The sequence below is a fragment of the Silurus aristotelis genome (genome assembly GCF_946808225.1).
Source record: "Silurus aristotelis genome assembly, chromosome: 26".
In the NCBI taxonomy this organism is placed as follows: Eukaryota; Metazoa; Chordata; class Actinopteri; order Siluriformes; family Siluridae; genus Silurus; species Silurus aristotelis.
The window spans coordinates 140001-157722 of NC_139599.1; the positions used below are offsets into that span (position 1 = coordinate 140001).

Here is a 17722-nt window from a genome sequence, read left to right on the forward strand (position 1 = left end):
TCTCCTTTCTCTGTTCAGTGTTTTAACACAAAACCTCTCTAACACACTTCTTATGTGTGTGTGTGTGTGTGTGTGTGTGTGTGTGTGTGTGTGTGTGTGTGTGTCATACCTGGTAAGGCGAATAAGGATGGAAAATGCCAGCAGTTGTAGATTCCGGTCGAGTCATCAGCACAGGACATCCACAGATTTTCGTATAAATTGGAGGTGATGATGACGCTGTCTTCATCACTCGACTCTTTCCAGGATCTTACCTGCAGTGACACGGCTGCACACACACACCCCAAAAACCCCACACACAACCCACACACCTGCATTATGTCTTTCATCCTGCCTTCTAAAACACCCTATAACACACACTGACGAAGAGGAACTCCCGCTGTTTGAATGTTTGTGTGTGTGTGTGTGTGTGTGTGTGTGTGTGTGTGTGTGTGTGTGTGTGTGTTGATCCTGATTAACTACTGCCGTGTTATCACCAACTCTGTGAACCATGAGTTGAGAGTTGCTTTCACACACACACACACACACACACACACACACACACACACACACACACACACACACACACACACGCTGAAAGCTATGTGGGAGTGGAAGTGTGTATATCATTCATATCACCATTGTCTGTCAATAATTAACACACTCATATATGCATTCACTTACACATACACACATATACACATATATTCACACACAACCAAACACACACACACACACACACACACACACACACACACCAACAGCTCAGAGAAGGAAAAACTCTGCACAATATCCAGAGAACCAGGACATTTAAAAATCTCCTCAATTTTTTCCACACTGCAGCTATGAACCCACAGCCCACGACACCGCAGACCCCCATTAAATACAGAATCACTCTTATTTCACACACTTCCAGTGTGTATACACACACATCAGTGTTGGGCAACGTTACTTTTAAAAGTAACGCATTACAATATTGAGTTACTCCCCCAAAAAATAACTAATTGCGTTACTTAGTTACTTTTTATGGAAAGTAATGTGTTATATTACTTTTGCGTTACTTTTTCCCACCTGGTTAAGGCTTGATCTCTTTCAGGCCTTACAGGTGTAACAGGTGAGAAGTTCTTGTACTAGTGTTTAATGCAGTAATGCACGGGTGGCCAACCCGAGGCTCGCGAGCCGCATGCGGCGTTTTATGGCTGGTTTCATGCGGCTCTTACGTTCATATCGAAGTTTGTGTTTGTTTGTTTTTAATGTGTGTGTTCGCTTCACTTGAGATCAATGCGGTATTTTTAAGACTTAAATGATCTCGCCGCTACTGGGAAACTTTGCGGTATGTTCATCTCACGCACATGCGCATTTGACGAAAATACCGTATTGAACTCAAGCGAACACGCACATAAAAAAACCCAACACAAACAAAGTCTGTGTTTTCTGTCATTATGTTGGTGTGTGACATTTACAATAAATCTGGCTGAACAGAGTGTGTGTGTGTGTGTGTGTGTGTGTGTGTGTGAGAGAGAGGAAGGGATGGGTGATGTTCATGTGTGCCCATGTGTATGATGTGGCTCAGGTTAGGGTTAGTATCTGAAAATCTACTGATAATCTATTTACTAAATATTAATGTACTGAAATCAAGCCTTTGTTGTTTATCTTGAGGCGGGGTGCAGGTTTCATTCGGCTCTCTCTCTCTTCCACATCTGTAATGCTGTGCTTTGCTTGCAGATGTTATTTTATTTGAAGTGCTATTTTTTGCCGTTGACAAAATCTTTTCACCAACACATAATTTACACTTAACGATTATTCCCTTCTCCTTTTCCTCGACTATTTCAATATAATGTGAATATTTTCATCGCAGTAATGTAATGCTCTGTCCTGCCATCTCCGCTTCTGACCAGCTTCTGTTCCCACGGCTCGCACGTAGAGGTGCGCGATTCTACGAGATTACGTTCATTTTAATGCAAAATAATTGAACTGAAAAGTAACTCGCATTAGTTTTTTAAAAAAGTAACTCAGATATTAGTGTGTAAATTTATAAAGTAACGCGCTACTTTACTCGTTACTCCAGAAAAGTCATATTATTACGTAACGCACGTTACTTGTAACGCGTTACCCCCAACACTGCACATCATACACACACAATATGTGTCATGTGACTTTAGTGTTTAGTGTATAGATACACAAGAAGTCAAAGGTTTGGACACACCTTCTTCTTCAGTGCTTTTTCTTTAGTTTATTATTTTAAACATTGTAGATTAATACAGAAACAAAATGACAAGTTCCCGATCTAATGTCCATTACTTGTGTTTCTTGGCCAAGAAGCATTGATGTAAGTCACCGGTTTCTGAATACGTGAAAATGGCGGTGTGATTGGATGCGTTCTAGAGGGCCCCGGGGTCAACAAAGTCAACGCAATCCCTTTTTTTGGTAAATCAACAGCTTTCAAACAACGGTTTGTAAGCTACAGGACACCTGCAGTCTTCACTGTGAAATTTTACCTTTGACCTTTGAAAGCTGATTGGATAAAAATTCCAACCTAAACCTACACTCAAATACGCTGCTCCTTGCAAAGCTATGAAATGAAAAAGATAGATATGGACATGTAACATATTCTTTGGTAATTATTCTTGGTTATAACAAACATTTTTTGTTTACTACAGAATTCCATGAGTGTTTTTTCATAGTTTGGATTCTTCAATATTCATGTACAATGCTGAGAATAATAGAAATAAAGAAAAACACTGAAGGAGAAGGGGTGTCTAAACTTTTGACCAGTACTATATATACACACACACTGGCGATTAAAATTAGAGAACAACAATGACTGTAGCATGGAAAAAGATTACAACAAAATGTTCTGAAGGTTACAACAGTCAGTAATTAGTAGGAAGTGTCCAGGCCTCTGCTCTGAATGACTTCAGCACATCTGCAGCCACAGGACAGCACCAGTCTCTCACACTGCTCTGGTGTGATTTTGGTCCACTCTTCTTCCAGTCTCCTCCACAGTTCGGTGACTGTAGTGGGTTTCTTGGTCATAACTTTGTCACCAAGGATTTCCAGAGGTTCTCTATTGGGTTCAGATCAGGACTCTGGGCAGGACATGTCAATATTTCAATGTTTTCAGTTTGAAGGAACTGCTTTACCCGTTTTGCTGTGTGACATGGAGCGTTGTCCTGCATGAACACTGCGGGCTGATTGGGTTTGATTGGGATTGATTCTTTCTGCTAATGAGAGCTTTGGTCACTGCAGAGTGGCTTTCAGTCCAAATGCTCTTAAACGTCGAGACACTGTATGACGAGACAGATCCTTACCCTGTTCAGCGCTGAACTGGTGAGCAATTCCAGCTGCAGTGTGGAAACAAAGCCCATTGAGATCCTCCGCAGGATCCTGTCCTCTCTTGTATTTGTCCTCCGTGGACGACCAGCCTTCTTGGTGGACTTGAATGAGTTTGTGATGATGTAAAGATTCAATATTCTTGAAATCACAGATTTGGAATGACCAACTTGTCTTGCTATGGCTGATAGGGTCGTCCCTTTGGCCTTCATCTGGACAACCTGCAGCTGGAGGCTTTCAGTCACTTTAGAACAGCCCACCATCTCGCAGAGTCGGTGAAACTGGAAGTTAGGCTGCCAGTTAAATAGGGGTTGCCAGATAATCAAGGAAATTATCACCAGGTACCAGATTAACACCCATAACTGGGAGGTATCTGAAAGTGTTCTCTAATTTTGATGTGTGTTTTCTGCTAAATAATGTTTTTTTTTTTTAAATGCCTTAGTTATTTTGTGGAAAAGGTGTTCTGGTAGCATGATATAGACACGACAAAAACTCCTTCAACTGCTGAGCAGTGAAGATCACATTATTTCAGAATTGTTCAATTGTTTATAAATTGTTCTCTAATTTTGATCTCCAGTGTATGTATATATATATAGAGAGAGAGATATGAATAGATATATATATATAATATAAAGCCCTGTTGGTGTGATGTGTAACACTTTCTGCAGCATTGTGTTTCAAGCATTTTTCTGTTCCACCTGTCATCAATTATGTGTGTGTGTGTGTATGTGTGTGTGTGTGTGTGTGTGTGTGTGTGTGTTATATATCTAGATGTCTCAGTCTGCTTATCTATCTGTGTGATCTGTCCATCCTGTGGAGGTGTGATTAGAGTAATAAAGGATCAGAGATGGTTTGGATGAAACCCTTCATGATCTCATTATCACTGATGTTTTCATTGTTCCTGCTGTGAGTCAGACATCACATGACAATTTGGGTTGTCATGTGACAGTGAATTCCTATAGTTAAAGTTTGATTAAAATCATTTGGTACCACACACACACACACACACACACCTGAGATATAAACGGGGCAGGGTTAGTTGTGTGTGGGCGTGGTTTAGCAGGTTCAGTAGAGCAAATAAAGCTCTGTATCAGGAAACATTTTTTCAGTTTTATGTTAAAGTGATTGATAAAGTTCAACATTATCAATATTATTTTACTCAAAAATATTTTACTAAATTTCTGTATAAAAGTATGAAAGTGATCAGACTGTAATTCATTCCAATGCGCTTCTGTCCACTGCTTCAATTTCCACCCTTTTTAGGGCGGACTCGTTAATTAGTTAAATTAAGTGGGCGTGGCTCGGAGTTAATTGGTTGTAAATGTTAAAAAAACATTGTGCACGCGAAGTTCGGTCCAATCCGTTGTGAAACCCCCGTACAGAAAATGATGTGCTGTTGTGCAGAATGGCTCGCGCTCTCCGCCGCGTTATTGCTGTTAACCGGAGGCGCGCGCGGGATCCGCGTTTGTAAGGAAGAAGGCCCACGTGTCGTAGCGGATGTGAGACCGATCAAAGCCCCGGGGTTCCGGCCTGAAGATTGTGTTCAGCCCGTAGCCGTCAGCGTGCACTGCACCGAGAACAGCATGATGATTAGAGCGCGCGCTGATCTCTACGGTACCGGGCGACTCGTGACCGCGAGTGAACTGCGGCTCGGAACCGATTCCTTAGCAGAAAACTGCGGAGCGGTTCAGCGCGAGGACACCGAGCTCGTGATTACAGCCGGACTGCACGAGTGTGGCGCGGAGCTGCGTGTAAGTACCGAACCGTACCGAACCGAACCGAACCGAACTGAACTGGGTGGGTGGGGGGGGTGTGTGTGTGTGAACACTTCTCACCTCAACACCGAGTGAAGGTCAAGTAGGCGGGGCTTATCACACCTGACAGGTGCCATAGTGATTTTACCACTGATTATACAGTAGAAGCAGAGAGTCAGGGTTCCCATGTTCCTTAATCCAACTCACACTTCCATCTGCAGTGTCAGGAGAACTCCCTCTGCTAATGAATCCATCCTGATGATGAGTCACAAGAGGAGAACAGAGTAGGAGGTGTATTGGCCTAAAACCTGTTTTGAGAAAATATAATGGTGTTCAGACATATCCACCTAAACATCAGGACAGAGAACTGTGGAAGAGCATAGAGGAGGGAGGGATGGAAGAACGTGTCTGGTTTGAATTTTAAGAGGACATGAACAGATGATTCTTTATAGTTACTCCACAGTTGTCTTCAGTGACTGAAAGTGAGATCAGTGAGCACCCAGTGTCTCCATGCTGTTAGCAGGTGGCACTGTGGGTGGAGTCACAAACACTTTTCTGATCACGTGAATGCTCTAAAGGTGGGCCTGATTATTTCCATGTTGTTTATTTGTTGCTAGGTTGAGGATGACAGTTTGGTTTACGCCAACACGTTGTTCCACGTTCCAACCCTGAACCGCTTTGGCATCATCAGGTCAGTGGGCGTGGTCATCCCTGTCCAGTGCCGGTACAAGAGGTCAGTGTGGGCTCTTTCACTGTACTGTTACTGTACTGTTCTTCTGTGTACATGACTCTGTGTGTGTGTGTGTGTGTGTGTGTGTGTGTGTTATGAACAGAACTCACTTTGTTAGCAGTAATATCCAGTCAAATCTTGTGAGCCCCGCCCCCACCACACCTGTGTTCTCACCTCAGTATGGATTCGGTTTGTTTCACTTCGTTTCATTGCACTGTTTATATTAATGCACATGATTCAGATAACTGTAAGTTAGAACTTCTGTGTGTGTGTGTGTGTGTGTGTGTGTGTGTGTGTGTGTGTGTGTGTGTTCACTGCTGTGGGATGGGTGTGTCTTCTGTGCTGTAGATGATTTTATGTCTTTGAGCTTGATGGACGTGTTCCAGTCTGATGATGGCGTCAGTGTGATGGCGTCTGTGCTCAGCGCTCGTCATAGCCCCGTTAAACTCTTCCTGCAGCGCTGTGAGGTGATGCTAAGGCCCAACGCTGCAGCCACGCCCAGCTGTGACCCAATCAATCATCACGGGTCAGAGCCACTCCCCTTCCCTTACATTTACTCCACATCATATTTAGAAAATAAGGCGAGACATGGAGACATCATGCAGCATCTGGTGAAATTCTAGTGAAGTGAAATATTACATGTGCTGTAGGTGGTGTTCTGACCCAGGACCAGCAGAGTCCCCCGTCTCCTTCCTGCCCGATCCAGACACTCACATTCTGAGGCTGAAACTCAACCTGCACCGTTCACTCAGGAAAAACCCAAACCCCATATCTGTGAGGAGCATTTACACTTCCTGCTTTACACACACACACACACACACACACACACACACACACAGAGATAAGATGAGTCAGGCTTTACATCAAAACATTCAACTCTATTATCGAGGAGTGTGTGTGTGTGTGTGTGTGTGTGTAGCTTTTAGGTTGTTGTTATCAGTAAAGAATTGTGATTGTAAGGTTGTGCGGTTCGGAGGTAATGTTGAGTGTGATTGTAATGATTGTAGGTTATGTGGGTAGGTAATGATGGTTGTGATGTGTGATTGTGCAGATGTTGTGTCCCTGCAGATAAATAAATAAATTAGTTTTATTCCTGCAGATGTTCATCACATGCTGGATGAAGACGGCTGATTCAGTTCAGGAGAAAAACTCGGTGAAGAAAGCATGTAGCTATGTGGGGAACAGGTAAGATCTTATTCACCACATTACACCACTATGTTCCTCTTGCACTCATCTAACTCTTTATTATAAACTTTTTTCTACTGCTCTGTGAGCTGAACATGTCCTACTAGAACTTCCAGAACGTTTTTACTGAGATCCTGATACTGAGCAGAAGAACAGAACTGACACCTAGTGTTTATTTTCGGAACCGGAGGCTAACTGTGTGTGTGTGTGTGTGTGTGTGTGTGTGTGTGTGTGTGTGTGTGTGTGTGTGTGTGTGTGTGTGTGTGTGTGTGTGTGTGTGTGTGTGTGTGTGTGTGTGTGTGTGTGTGTGTGTGTGTGTGTGTGTGTGTGTGTGTGTGTGTGTGTGTGTGTGTGTGTGTGTGTGTGTGTGTGTGGCGCAGTGTTGATGGGAAGCATGAGGCGTGTGAGTGCTGTGATTGGAAGTATGATGTCTTCAGCCAGAGATGGACGGAAGAAGCCCAAAAGCATTGAATCATCAGGTCTCTCTCTCACACACACACACACACACACATATATACACACACACACTATGTAAACTTTGGTAATAAATGTATAGTTTGTGTTCTGATTTAGTCTTGGTGCTTGCAGGCTTTCACACTGAGCTTCATCATACTGCTAAGAGAATCTTCTACTGCACCTCGATAAGCATCCAAGTGAAATATATTTATCTCTCTCTCTCTCTCACACACACACACACACACACACACACACACACACACACACACACACACACACACACACACACAAAGTAATGCTGGAGTTGGTGGTGAGTGCTGATACTGAAATCTGTACTGAAGTTGATGTCTCAGAGCAGAACACACACCTGGTTGTTTCCTGTAGGAGAGAGAAATAGATTAATTTGCTGCTTGTTCTGGGTAAATTCTGTTCATCTTTAACTATTATTATTATTATTATTATTATTATTATAAATCATTTTCCAGTGTGGTATTTTTGTGTATTTAATGTTATTGTAAATATTCCAGCTGTAAACTGAAACTTGTTCTTATCAGTGCTGAAGTTATTGAATAAAAATAAGTAAATGAGTGATTTGTTTTGCTCCAGGTGTAAAAACTCTATTTCCCATAAAGGAACAGCTGCACGTGGCGGCCAAAATATGCGTCACATCCGGTGAATGGCGGCGCGAGCTCAACCCCGTAACGGAAGCGTTAGCTCCTGTAGCTAATATTGTTTTTAAAAAAGTAAAAATTCACATTAAAATAATTATTTTTACCTCAAAGCAACAAAATTCGAGTTTCAGGTATTTTCCTTAAAAAGTCTGAGATTACAAAGTAAAAAAAAATCTTATTTTTGTTGTATTTATTACAAATAATGTTTTAGTATTAGGGGTTTTTTTTTCTCGGGTTTCACTGTTGACGCCACAGTAATACATTTTTAATTTTCCTGAATTTATTGTATATAGTTAAATAATTGTTTTAATATAACGATGTATTTAGTTTTAATCACTCGTTTATTTTAAGAGAAATCTTTAACATGTAAAATCATAGTGACAAATTATATTTGATAAAACAGGAGGTTTAAAGGTCAAATTATTTTCTTCAAAGATCTTGAAGTGTGTGTGTGTGTGTGAGAGAGAGAGAGAGAGAGAGAGAGAGAGAGAGAGTGTGAGTGAGAGAGAGAGAGAGTCAGTGTGAGTGATGGCTCGGCCTCTGTTTGGTGGTGCCCTGTGTGCTGTCTTCCCCTCAAACACCACAGACATCAGGTACAGTGTACACACACACACACACACACACTCACACACACACTGTACGTCTCAGAACACACTGTACACTACTGGAGAAATAATAGATCTACTGTACTGCTTCACCTCTCTCTCTCTCTTTTCTGTGTGTCTCTCTGTGTGTGTGTGTGTGTGTGTGTGTGTGTGTGTGACAGTGAGTTGAGGGAGATTCCTGATAATCAGGAGGTTTTTGCTCACACACACACAGATCAGAGCATCATTATTGAGCTGCTTGAGTATCAGGGTGATGTGGAGGATTCACAGGCTGCCAGGTAACACACACACACACACGCGTACATAACCACACCATTACCACCTCTACTTGCTTGTTCAGATTTCATTTAGTGTGTGTGTGTGTGTGTGAGGTATCACTTTGAGGATGTTGCTGGCAGTAATAAGGCCATGGAGGTGGAGCAGATGCAGGTGATGGAGGTGCAGTGTGTCCCTCACTCTCAGCTCTCTTTTAGCCAGTGCAGCTCAGCCTGGATCCTCACCGGAGCTCAGCTCATCTCCAAATTCAACGAGGAGGTCTCTCTCTCTCTCTCACTCACTCACTCACTCACTCACTCACTCACTACAGAAGCTGGAGTCCGAGAGAAAAAGTTAAGGTATGCCGTGCATGGCAGCACCATATGGGGGGTATTTAATTAAATTTTATTTTAATTTTCTGCGAGGGGGAGGGGGGGCACCAACCATGACGTTATATACCCCTCAGCTTATGTGCAGTTGCGCCCTGGAGTCACACTGCATGGGCTGTGTTCCAGATCACACGTTTCTGTAATGCGTGTTACACTGATAGTACACTGGGGCTGTGTCCCAATCTGTCACATGACACAGTGGAAGAGCAGCTCATGTGGGTTTTCCCAGATGATCACCACTAACACTCACGGTACAGAGTTCCTCTCTCAGCTTTGTGTCCGTTACTGCTATGTGTAGAAGATTACTGTCTTGAGATTCATTTACAACATATTTGGAAAACTCCTACAGCTGTTTAAGTATAAAAACCCCTGGCTGTGTCGAACTGCTCCATTAGTTCTTCAGACTGATATGATGGAAACCCACACCACTTCTCCCACTCGCATGACCTCTTAAGGTTGTGAAATGTGAAAGTCAGCAAGAACTTCATACTTCCTCCTTTATAACTCTCTGCATGATTTTGTCCCTGAACCCCGTGATCTTCAGCGTGATCTTCAGCATGTTCCTCATATACTGTGTATAGTATGGTGTAAATGATCTGTCTTATTTTTTTTTCCACATGTAACTAGTGTGTGTGTGTGTGTTTGTGTTTGTGTTTCCAGGCAAAAAACACAGTGAATATCCACCTGTGCTTATTCCGTCTGCCTCAGTACACAACTGACATCCTGATCACCTTCAACAACCCAGTCAGCATCAGGTCAGTTACACACACACACACACACACACACCCTAAAGTGCTTTAAATCTCTAGAAATGAATAAATCTACACTGTACACAAGATTACACACTTAATATAAATATAACTCTTGAGTAATGTTTATAAAATACTTCAATATTCCACTTCATTTAGTCCCATGCTATGTTTGAGTTTCTCAGAGAGTTTGAGTTCAGGACAGTGTCTGCTGTTAACTGATAATAATCTACAGTAAAAACAAGAACAGGGTGTGTGTGTGTGTGTGTGTGTGTGTGTGTGTGTGTGTGTGTGTGTGTGTGTGCGCACTTTTAGTGTAAATTAAATTGCAGCTGCTGTTTTAATCTCACTATAATGTTGACATCATTGTACTGTATTTGAGTTTTTAGTGGAAACGTTACATCCTTCACAAGTGTGAATAAAAGTCTCTCTCTCTCACGCGCTCTCTCACGCGCTCTCTCACACGCTCTCTCTCTCGCGCTCTCTCTCGCTCTCACACGCGCTCTCGCTCTCTCACACGCGCTCTCACGCGCTCTCGCTCTCTCACACGCGCTCTCACGCGCTCTCTCACACGCTCTCTCTCTCGCGCGCTCTCGCTCTCGCGCGCTCTCGCTCTCTCTCTCTCGCGCTCGCGCTCTCTCTCGCGCTCTCTCTCGCGCTCTCTCACACGCGCTCTCGCGCTCTCTCTCACACGCGCTCTCGCGCTCTCTCTCACACGCGCTCTCGCTCTCTCACACGCGCTCTCGCTCTCTCACACGCGCTCTCACGCGCTCTCGCTCTCTCACACGCGCTCTCTCTCTCTCTCTCTCTCTCTCTCTCTCTCTCTCTCTCAGTCCTTTCAGTAGTAGCAGTTGTGCAGTTGCTGATGGTGTTTGGACGGTGCAGGACTTTCTTACACTTGTTCAGTCATTCCAGCTGCTTGACCCTGGAGTGTTTGGATAACACACACACACACACACACACACACACACACACACTTCTGATGTGTGAATAAAAGATTTGTACTTTTTTTTTTACGTTGTCTCTTTTGGAATGTGTAAGATGAATTGTGTGTGTCATGGAAGAGAAAAAAATCACACACATGCATTAATATAAAACACTTTATTTAGTTTGTTGCTGCATAAAAGGCTGAACATCAGCTTTATTTTCAGTCCTGCGCTGAACATTAGTGTTTAACAGCAGTGTGACTTTATACACTTCAATCTCATTTTCATATTAAACCAGTGTATACAAAAGTGGTGTGTGTGTGTTTCGTGTTCCCAGGACAGTGAATGTAATGCCCATCATTGTGGAAGTTTTGTGATGATGATGATGATGAGTTACTGTAGCTCAGTTTATTATTGGTCAAAAATAAATTGAATAAAACCTGGAGGTAAAAACAGAGCTTCTTGAGAAACAGCATCACACTGAACTGTTAAAGTAGAAACACTACAGAACTCAATAATAATGATTACGCAGCCTTTATAGAGACGTAAAGCCCTGAGACAGGATTATTCATGTACATTTCAGTGCTATGAACTGTCCAGGATCTCAAATCGAATTTCATCTTATCTGATTATTGTGAAACAGTGAGTCTTAACACAATTCTCTTTACAGTTAGTGTGATACAATTTAGCACTTTTTCTTACAGAATTAATGTTTATAAGAACGCAGAACAAACTGCCCAGATATTTTATACTGTTCTAGACAGGATTCAACCTTTAAATGTAAAGTAAGTGTAGGAAATAAGTAAAGAAACACTGGGCTGGGTGAGAACACTATTGAGCCGGAGGTCAGCAGGTGTTAGTCAGTATTTACACCCTGACTGGTGCTGTTTATATATATATATAGTGGTGTGAAAAAATTTTTTTATTTTTTTTTATTTTGTTTTTTCCTGACCTGAATCCTATTGAGATGTTGTGGCATGACCCTAAAAGGCAGTTCATGCTGGAAAAACCTCCAATGTGGCTGAAACACAACAATTCTGCAGAGACGAGTGACCAGATTCCTCCACAGCGCAGAAACAGACTCAGTGCAGGTTTTCACAAACACTTTATTACAGATGTTGCTGCTGAGGGCGGCCCAAGCAGTTATAAGGTTTAGGGGGGCAAACACTTTTTCACACAGGGCCATGTAGTTTTGGATTTTGTTTTCCCTCAATAATTAAAACCTTCATTTATAAACTGCATGTTGTTCACTTGTGTTTATCTTTTACTAATATTTAAATTAGTCTCATGATCTGAAACTGCAAAGTGTGAAAACATGCAAACAAATAAGAAATCACTTTTTTACACCAGTGTGTGTGTGTGTGTGTGTGTGTGTGTGTGTGTGTGTGTTTTAGCTGTGGTGACATGTTCGTAGCTGGTTCCAGAACAGCAGTGAGAGAATAGTGTGTGGTCCGACTCTGAAATAAGATGCACCCAGACCTTTATACAGCCCAATTACTCCTTCCTTCCTCAGGGTCTTAGAGAAACAGTCCAGGAAACCTCGGTACAGCTCACCCTGTGTGTACATACACACACATATACACACACACACACACACACATATATACACACAAATACATACACACAAATACATGCATACACACACACACACACACCTGTTGTTACAGGGTCAGTGTTACGGAGTCAGTGTTACGGAGTCAGTGTTACAGGGTCAGTGTTACGGAGTCAGTGTTACGGAGTCAGTGTTACAGGGTCAGTGTTACGGAGTCAGTGTTACAGAGTCAGTGTTAGAGTCAGTGTTATAGGGTCAGTGTTACGGAGTCAGTGTTACAGAGTCAGTGTTAGAGTCAGTGTTATAGGGTCAGTGTTACGGAGTCAGTGTTACAGGGTCAGTGTTACAGGGTCAGTGTTACGGAGTCAGTGTTACAGGGTCAGTGTTACAGGGTCAGTGTTAGGGAGTCAGTGTTACAGGGTCAGTGTTACGGAGTCAGTGTTACAGGGTCAGTGTTACAGGGTCAGTGTTAAGGAGTCAGTGTTACGGAGTCAGTGTTACAGGGTCAGTGTTACGGAGTCAGTGTTACAGGGTCAGTGTTAAGGAGTCAGTGTTACAGGGTCAGTGTTACGAAGTCAGTGTTACAGGGTCAGTGTTACAGAGTCAGTGTTATAGGGTCAGTGTTACAGAGTCAGTGTTACATTGTCAGTGTTACGGGGTCAGTGTTACGGGGTCAGTGTTACGGGGTCAGTGTTACGGAGTCAGTGTTACGGAGTCAGTGTTACGGAGTCAGTGTTACAGGGTCAGTGTTACCTTTCCACGGTGATCCACAGGCTGATTATAGAGTCGTGTGCTGATGACATCAAATGGAGTCATGAAAAGAACAACCACCACACTGCTAATCATCCCGGCACAGAGAGACACCAACCAGCTGCCACCTGGGAATATCTGCAGACAGACAGACAGATTGAGATGGAGAGCGAGAGAGAGAGAGAGAGCGCAGTGTTAATGTGAAAATGTATGCAATGAGTGTGTGAGAAGTCATGATGAACTTTACACCGGTTTGGAATCTGTTTAATCCAGACCTGTTTGCCTTATATTTCTGTAACACACACTCACTCACACACACACACACATACACTCACTCACACACACACACTCTCACACACACTCACTCACACACACGCACACACTCTCACTCACACACACACACACTCTCACACACACACTCACACACACACACAGTTGTAACCCTAACCCTAACACACACTTACTCACACACACACACTCACACACTCACTCACACACACACTCTCTCTCACACACACTCACACACACTCTCTCTCTCACACACACTCTCTCTCTCACACACACACACACACACACACACACACTCTCTCTCTCACACACACACACACACACACACTCTCACACACCCACACACACACACACACACACATCTCTCACACACACACACATACACCCACACGCTTTCACACACACTCTCTCTCTCTCTCTCTCTCTCTTTCTCTCACACACACACACACATACACACTCTCTCTCTCTCTCTCTCACACACACTCACACACACTCACACACACACACTCACACACACACACACACACACACACTCACACACACACACACACACACAGGTTGTTTCTCCTGACATGACAAACCAGTTATGAATCAAGTGAGAACCTGACCTGGGGAAGTTCTCAGCCTTACTGTCAGCACACACACAAAGGGTGCAACACAACACAACACCACACACTGCCTGAGTGACCAGATACATCAGCAGGAACACAGATGATGTAACTTCCTAAAAAACCATCACCATCATCCAGAAACCGTGCGTGACTGCTGAAACACTCTTCTTGAGACTCTCCTTTGTGTTTTTTTGTGCTAGTGTGTGTGTTTGAGTGAGGAGGTGAAAGCGCAATGGATTGGAAGGTCATAGGTTCAAATCCATCCACCACTGAGTTGCCACTGCTGGGCCCTTGAGCAGGGCCCTAAAAGCCCTTCCCTGCTCAGTTGTAGTGTGTATGTGTGTGTGTGTGTGTGTGTGTGTGTGTGTACCTCCAGATCAGTGATGAGCTCCTTGGCGAGGGAGAAGGTGGAGAGCTGAGATGCAGAACCCACACTCACCCTCGGTACTGCCGCACCAGAACCTCGCCACAGTCCCATAATGCCATGCTTCCTGTGTATCACCGACAGAGCATGTATCATCCCCTACACACACACACACACACACAATTAAACTTGTCTTTGTAATTACTGTTAATAAAATGTAATTATTTAGTTATAATTATACACTTTTTGTCTGTAACTGTAACAGCTAATCAGTTCCCTGATCCTAATCCCCATCCTAAAAGTAATTCAGGTCTTGATCACAACCCCATACTCACTACATTTATACCTCATATAAATTTAGACTGTGATTAAATCAGATTTGTGACAGCTATGACGTCACATGCTTGGTCTTTTCTCACACTATTTATGATGCAACACACATAAACACACTCACACACATCGTCAGAGTGGAAACGTGTGCGGTCTTTGAACCGGTTTATATTTCAGAGTTTTTTTCCTGATACTGTGTGTGTGTGTGTGTGTGTGTGTGTGTGTGTGTGTGTGTGTGTGTGTGTGTGTGTGTGTGTGTGTGTGTGTGAGTGTTTGTGAGTGAGTGTTTGTGAGTGAGTAAGTGAGTGTGTGTGTGTGTGTGTGTTTGTGTTTGTGAGTGAGTGAGTGAGTGTTTGTGAGTGAGTGTTTGTGAGTGAGTGTTTGTGAGTGAGTGAGTGAGTGAGTGAGTGAGTGTTTGTGAGTGAGTGAGTGTTTGTGAGTGAGTGAGTGTGTGTGTGTTTGTGTTTGTGAGTGAGTGAGTGAGTGAGTGAGTGAGTGAGTGAGTGAGTGAGTGAGTGAGTGTTTGTGAGTGAGTGTTTGTGAGTGAGTGAGTGAGTGAGTGTTTGTGTGAGTGTTTGTGAGTGAGTGAGTGAGTGAGTGAGTGAGTGAGTGAGTGAGTGAGTGAGTGAGTGAGTGAGTGTTTGTGAGTGAGTGAGTGAGTGAGTGAGTGTTTGTGAGTGAGTGAGTGAGTGAGTGAGTGAGTGAGTGAGTGAGTGAGTGAGTGAGTGTTTGTGAGTGAGTGAGTGAGTGTTTGTGAGTGAGTGAGTGAGTGTTTGTGAGTGAGTGAGTGAGTGTTTGTGAGTGAGTGAGTGTTTGTGAGTGAGTGAGTGAGTGAGTGAGTGAGTGAGTGAGTGAGTGTTTGTGAGTGAGTGAGTGAGTGTTTGTGAGTGAGTGAGTGAGTGTTTGTGAGTGAGTGAGTGAGTGAGTGAGTGAGTGAGTGTTTGTGAGTGAGTGAGTGAGTGAGTGTTTGTGAGTGAGTGAGTGAGTGAGTGTTTGTGAGTGAGTGAGTGAGTGAGTGAGTGTGTGTGTTTGTGTTTGTGTGTGTGTGAGTGTGTGTGTGTGTGTGTGAGTAACATGGAACTCACTCTGTGCTGGTACTGGTGTCCCACAGCAATGGAGGATGTGGCCTGACTCTGCAGGTGTGTTTTTACCTGGAAAGATATTTAGCAGGTTAGTGTGTGTGTGTGTGTGTGTGTGTGTGTGTGTGTGTGTGTGTGTGTGTGTGTGTGTCTCAGACTTCTGATGTGTAGTGGAAACCCAGGCATGCCATGGTTCTGCTGTTTCAGCTGAGAATGCACGTGAGCATGTAAAGATCGTGTCGAATCCCAGGTTCAGCAGAGGGACAGAGGGAAGAGGGAAGAGGGGAAGGGGGGAAAGAGGGAAGAGGGAAGGGGGGAAAGAGGGAAGAAGGGAAGAGGGGATGAGGGAAGAGGGGAAAGAGGGAAGGGGGAAAGGGGGAAGAGGGGAAAGAGGGAAGAAGGGAAAGGGGGAAGAGGGAAGATGGGAAAGAGGGGAAGAGGGGAAGAGAGAAGCTGAGAAACACTGAGGCTGAAAATTTCTCAAACGCATGCGAATGTTGCAGCAGTTTCTCTAATAATCTCGCAGAAATCTATTTCCGATGAATTTATAACAAATGATAAACGTGTAATAATTGTGTGCTCAAAATCCCCCCCCCCCCCCCCCCCCACACACACACACACCGATCAGAGCTAACCAGAATGTGAGATTTGATGAGTGCCCGTGGAATCGCGTAAATCCCACTACGCATGCGTATTCCACGCGGTCAGAGACAGTGGCCCCGGGTGAAATGGTGTGTGTGTGTGTGTGTGTGTGTGTGTGTGTGTGTGTGTGTGTGTGTGTGTGTGTGCGTGTGTGTGTGTGTGTGTGCGTGTGGTTGGTGAAAAAGAAGCCCAGATCTCAGTCTCCCTGGCCCGGTTCTGGTACTCACCATGTAGATGGGACTGCCCACGAAGGCTCCCACGACCCCGGACAGAGCCCCGGCAGCTGTGCTTTTCCCCGTGCTCACGCGGCCCTCGGTGTGGATGTACCCCGCAGACTCGATGACGGCATATGATCCGAGTCTCACCCCGTTCATGAAGAACTGGTAGAAGAGAGCGGGCACCAGCCCCTTCTGCAGCGCGGATGCCCCCTCCACGCGCCCGATGGTGTAGAAGGCGTGGAAAACGTTCCGGTAATGAAGCCGGTATGTCCCGCGGCTCTTCAGCTCACCCTGGAGCTGCATCCGGGTTTTTACCACCTCCAGCGGGTTGGTGAACAGGCACGCGCCGCACGCCGCCACTCCGCTCAGCATGAAGTCCATGATGAAGATGATGAAGATAAATGCTGGAACTTAATCTGATGTTCAGTTAAACCGGACTGAGTATCAGGAAAAACTCTCTGAAATATAAACCGGTTCAAAGACCGCACACGTTTCCACTCTGACGATGTGTGTGAGTGTGTGTATGTGTGTTGCATCATAAAATGCGTGAGAAAAGACCAAGCATGTGACGTCATAGCTGTCATTCATATGCTTGCGGGTGCGGTGCCTAAATTCCCTCACCCCCTGGGGGCGTTCGCGTCCAATCAGAGCGCGAGGAGCGCCGCTGCCTTCACTCTGCCGTCACTAATTGGACAACTGGAGCACGAGGATTTAAATTCCCCACCATACTGACGTAAGCGCACGTGGCCTGGGTTTCCACGGAAACGTCAAACAAAATTTTCGAACTTCTTTCAGTGAAACCGAAAGAAATAAAGGAACTGAAATATTATACAATCATCACTGTGACGTCACTACACCT

The 17722-nt window shown here is 44.1% G+C and overlaps 4 protein-coding genes across 7 annotated transcripts in view; 2 read left to right on the forward strand and 2 right to left on the reverse strand.

Moving 5' to 3' along the window:
* The window catches only part of LOC310720193 (claudin-15-like), an 11036-nt gene extending 5462 nt beyond the window's left edge, over positions 1-5574 (reverse strand). The window contains exons 1-2 of one of the 2 annotated variants that reach the window (XM_083530602.1): positions 5145-5574; positions 110-265 (exon numbers count right to left, since the gene is read on the reverse strand). In XM_083530602.1, coding sequence (XP_083386728.1) covers positions 110-179 — 70 coding nt within the window. In that variant the 5' untranslated portion in view covers positions 180-265; positions 5145-5574. Of the gene's footprint in view, positions 1-109; positions 903-5144 lie in introns of those variants that run through there. The other variant, XM_083530601.1, reaches the window with a different exon arrangement.
* LOC310720190 (zona pellucida sperm-binding protein 3-like) lies at positions 4597-7726 on the forward strand. Its single transcript, XM_083530598.1, has 7 exons — positions 4597-5060; positions 5681-5796; positions 5897-5982; positions 6142-6319; positions 6444-6567; positions 6893-7457; positions 7567-7726. Exons 1-6 carry the CDS (start codon positions 4695-4697, stop codon positions 6980-6982), a joined length of 960 nt encoding a protein of 319 aa, XP_083386724.1. The 5' UTR covers positions 4597-4694; the 3' UTR covers positions 6983-7457; positions 7567-7726.
* Positions 7727-8123: 397 nt separating this feature from the next.
* rangrf (RAN guanine nucleotide release factor) lies at positions 8124-11338 on the forward strand. Of its 2 annotated transcripts, none has more exons than XM_083530604.1 (6): positions 8124-8236; positions 8616-8698; positions 8872-8988; positions 9082-9244; positions 10015-10109; positions 10937-11338. In XM_083530604.1, the coding sequence occupies exons 2-6, from the start codon at positions 8634-8636 to the stop codon at positions 11043-11045; spliced, it is 549 nt and encodes a 182-aa protein (XP_083386730.1). In that variant the 5' UTR covers positions 8124-8236; positions 8616-8633; the 3' UTR covers positions 11046-11338. The 2 variants fall into 2 exon arrangements, with proteins under 2 accessions (XP_083386730.1, XP_083386729.1); XM_083530603.1 differs by having other exon boundaries at positions 8128-8236; positions 8612-8698.
* A 414-nt stretch (positions 11339-11752) lies between these two features.
* slc25a35 (solute carrier family 25 member 35) lies at positions 11753-17722 on the reverse strand. 2 transcript variants are annotated; one of them, XM_083530600.1, is made up of 5 exons: positions 16873-17722; positions 16010-16075; positions 14670-14753; positions 13335-13469; positions 11753-12584 (listed from the first exon to the last, which is right to left on the reverse strand). In XM_083530600.1, exons 1-5 carry the CDS (start codon positions 17242-17244, stop codon positions 12420-12422), a joined length of 822 nt encoding a protein of 273 aa, XP_083386726.1. In that variant the 5' UTR covers positions 17245-17722; the 3' UTR covers positions 11753-12419. The 2 variants fall into 2 exon arrangements, with proteins under 2 accessions (XP_083386726.1, XP_083386725.1); XM_083530599.1 differs by having other exon boundaries at positions 14601-14753; positions 16873-17718.